The following is a 3,395-nucleotide window of genomic DNA, read 5'->3' as shown; positions in this document are numbered from 1 at the left end:
TGAGAGACTCAGGGACAAACATCTCACTGATGGGCACCGGGGTGGATGTTTCACCATCAGAACCAGAACCAGGACCAGAACCAGCAACACGACCTGGATTCTTAAAATATTCATGTAAAATCACACTGGATCCAAACACGGCTCACACAATGCTGGTTCTGTCAGAGGGAAACAGGAAGGTGACGAGGATGGATCAACATCAGATTTATCCAAATCATCCAGACAGATTCACTGATTGGTGTCAGGTTCTGAGCAGAGAGAGTCTGACTGGACGGTGTTACTGGGAGGTGGAGTGGAGCGGGAAACGGGTTTATATAGCGGTCACATACAAGAATATCAGCAGAGCAGGAGATGGGAATGAATGTAGATTTGGATATAATGACAAATCCTGGGCAGTAAATCATTACAAAGACATATATCGTTACGAATCTAATTTTCTTCACAACAACATCTGGACCTCCATCTCAGCTCCTCGTTCCTCCAGAGTCGGAGTGTACCTGGACCACAGAGCAGGTCTTCTGTCCTTCTACAGCGTCTCTGAATCCATGACTCTGAGCCACAGAGTCCAGACCAGATTCACTGAGCCGCTTCACGCTGGAGTTTGGGTTTGTAATACTGGAGGTTCTGCAGAGTTCTGTAAACTTAAATAAGATTCTCTTAGATTTTGAGTTATTTGCTGTCAGGTCTCTTCACTCATGTTTAATTTCATTCTATCTGTTGTTTGTAAATGTGTTTGACTATGAATATAGGTGATAATTTTGTTTTTATTTTAGTCTTTAGTTTTTATTTCCTTTGACTTGTGTTTTTTTTAAACTTCAGTTTATGTGTGTGTTAATGCCTCATTTTAGTATTCACTTGTTCATTAAGTTATAGTTTAGTATCTGTCCACCAAGATAATTCTGTGACTTTAAATATTTTTTGTGTGCATTTTTTGCAACATAACCTGTAGACAGAAATATCAGATGTGTATTAAGACATTTATGAAGATTGTTCATGTTCAATTCCACACAGTCTGTCTGTTTGAATCCAATAAATAAACTAAATACAAACTGAATAACTTGTGATTTTTGTCTAGACTTCAGTTTTGGGTTTTTTAGACTTTTTTCCACACCAAATGCTGTTTAGTGTTTTAGGTTCATAATTTAAGAAAAACTTTAATTCCTACTGTAAGTCTTTCAGTTGGAAAACCTTTCATCATAAGAACAACTTTCAAGGACAGATATTCACAAACCATTTTATTCCAAGTCTAGTCTAAACAGAAAGAAACATGTTCATATAAACCATTGTTTTGTCTAAAACAATATTTTATAATCAAATCTTTTAATGTTCACTAAAATTTACCTATGATCTTTTAACTCTTCATTCACAAATCTGCCAAAGGCTGATTTATGTTAATTTGAAAATTTATTAAATTTACTCCTTTACACCTTTAGAGCAATAAATAATTTATGCTGTAAAAACCAAGATTAAAACCTGCTTATGTTGAATTTATGAATGAAGCAAAGTACCTTTTTGTTTTTGTGATGTCAAAGTTAACACTTAATTTTTTCATAATGTCCACTCCATTATAAATTACATAAAAATGCTTTAGAGAAAAAATATCATACAAAATATTCTTAATACTTTTGTGAAAAACTGCTAAAACTAGCATTTATTTATTACTGTTATATTTTAAAACAATGTTCAGTTCTTTGTCATGTTTGGCTAAAGTTATTAAGAGCCACAGGTTGCAGATCTCTGGTCTAGATGAACCATTTTGGATGCTCCCCAAAATGGCTGAGTCCAAACAGTGACCTTAACATGACTTTTGACAACATTAAAGTTCCTGTCAGGTTCGAGATGAACATGAACATGAGTAGGAGGAGCACAGCACCACCTAGTGGCTGACAGTTTGAATTGGTCCAAACTGCAAGCCAAAACTAACTCAAAACCTCAGTGGTCCCCAAAGTGGGTCCTGGAGGATCTGGCATCCTGCATGTTTTAGTTCTCTCCCTGGTTTAACGCACCTGGATCAAATGATGGCTCATTAGAGGCCTATGAACATTGACATAGTAACATGCTGAAAAGGTTGTTACTACCACCAGGGAGAAAACTAAAACTAAAACATGCAGGATGGCGAGGACCGACTGTGAACACCCCTGACCTCCACCATGTTGTTTTCTAGCTCTACAAACTCTGAACATCCTCATTTTATGTGAGGTTTAACTAAAAACAATCAGTGAACCTGGACAATAAATCTCGGTTTCATGGGAATTTAACCTGCTGACAGTTTCTGCAGCAGATTTGATTAAATTTAGTAAAATGACAAATGAAAGCAGTTCTTTGATCCTTTCATGTTTGAACTCATTTTGTTGAGTCCTGACATGCATGAGAACAGATTTCATATCATCATGGACTTGAGCTGATTTCATGTCTGGTTGTTTTTTAAGAGAAGAAACTTTATTGTAAAGTTTGAATCCAGATTTTATTTTCTCCATTAAACATATTTAATTACATCTTAGCATCTGTATCAGTTTTAATTTTTTGGATGCAGATAAAGGTCAAGGAATCTCAGTTGCTCAATTTTATTCAGATCATTTCAGACCATAAAAGCTTCTTGATTGGATCAAACATTAATGGTTTTTATGAAACTGTTCAAGGTTCAGAAAATAAACTTTATAGCTGTGTTTTATACTAAAATCAATTTATTTGTATAGCACATTTCAGTAACACAGCAGTTTAAAGTGCTTTAAATCATGAAAGTATATGTTCTGTTTTATATTGTTAGAAATGTTTAACTGTTGAAAAGCCACATAAGTGATGTTACGGATTTTTCTAATAGTAAATTATCTTCTACAGATGGATGGAGACAAGATTTTCTTCTTTTCTGCCTAATTTTGTCTAAACCTGGTAGTTATAAAAACAATAAACAATGTTAAAGTATCTAGAGATAAAAGTCCCTTGTAGTTTATTTAACATGGATGCTATTTTGTGAACTCAGGAAGTGAATGTTAAATAAACTACAATAGATAGTGTCACACCCAGACAGTCACTGAAGGTTTTAGCAAGTCTAAACTCCATTTCAGTCGCATTCAGTAAAGGTTTGGTTATGATGCAATAAAAGCTCAGTTAGGTAGAAGTGGGCTCTTATTCTGGGAATTACAACAACCTGCTGCTGCTTGGTGGCAAATAATTAACAAATAGTACAATGTAAAATGCCAGGCTGCATGTTGGTTACTAAACAACATCAAAACCAGAAGTCATATAAAGCACAAAGGATTATTGNTCGGAGTGTACCTGGACCACAGAGCAGGTATTCTGTCCTTCTACAGCGTCTCTGAATCCATGACTCTGATCCACAGAGTCCAGACCAGATTCACTGAGCCGCTACATGCTGGGATACGACTGCATGAACC

General features: G+C 35.7%; 1 protein-coding gene across 1 annotated transcript; it reads left to right on the top strand.

Moving 5' to 3' along the window:
• Positions 1–29: 29 nt before the first annotated feature.
• Positions 30–1,054, top strand: LOC107836218 (tripartite motif-containing protein 16-like). Its single transcript, XM_016671453.1, has one exon. The coding sequence runs from the start codon at positions 30–32 to the stop codon at positions 648–650; it is 621 nt and encodes a 206-aa protein (XP_016526939.1). The 3' UTR covers positions 651–1,054.
• The last annotated feature ends 2,341 nt before the right edge of the window (positions 1,055–3,395 follow it).

This window comes from Poecilia formosa, unplaced genomic scaffold (genome assembly GCF_000485575.1).
Source record: "Poecilia formosa unplaced genomic scaffold, Poecilia_formosa-5.1.2 Scaffold45, whole genome shotgun sequence".
Taxonomy (NCBI): Eukaryota; Metazoa; Chordata; class Actinopteri; order Cyprinodontiformes; family Poeciliidae; genus Poecilia; species Poecilia formosa.
The sequence above is the reverse complement of the archived record's forward strand: the minus strand, read 5'-3'. Positions and strand labels throughout refer to the sequence as shown.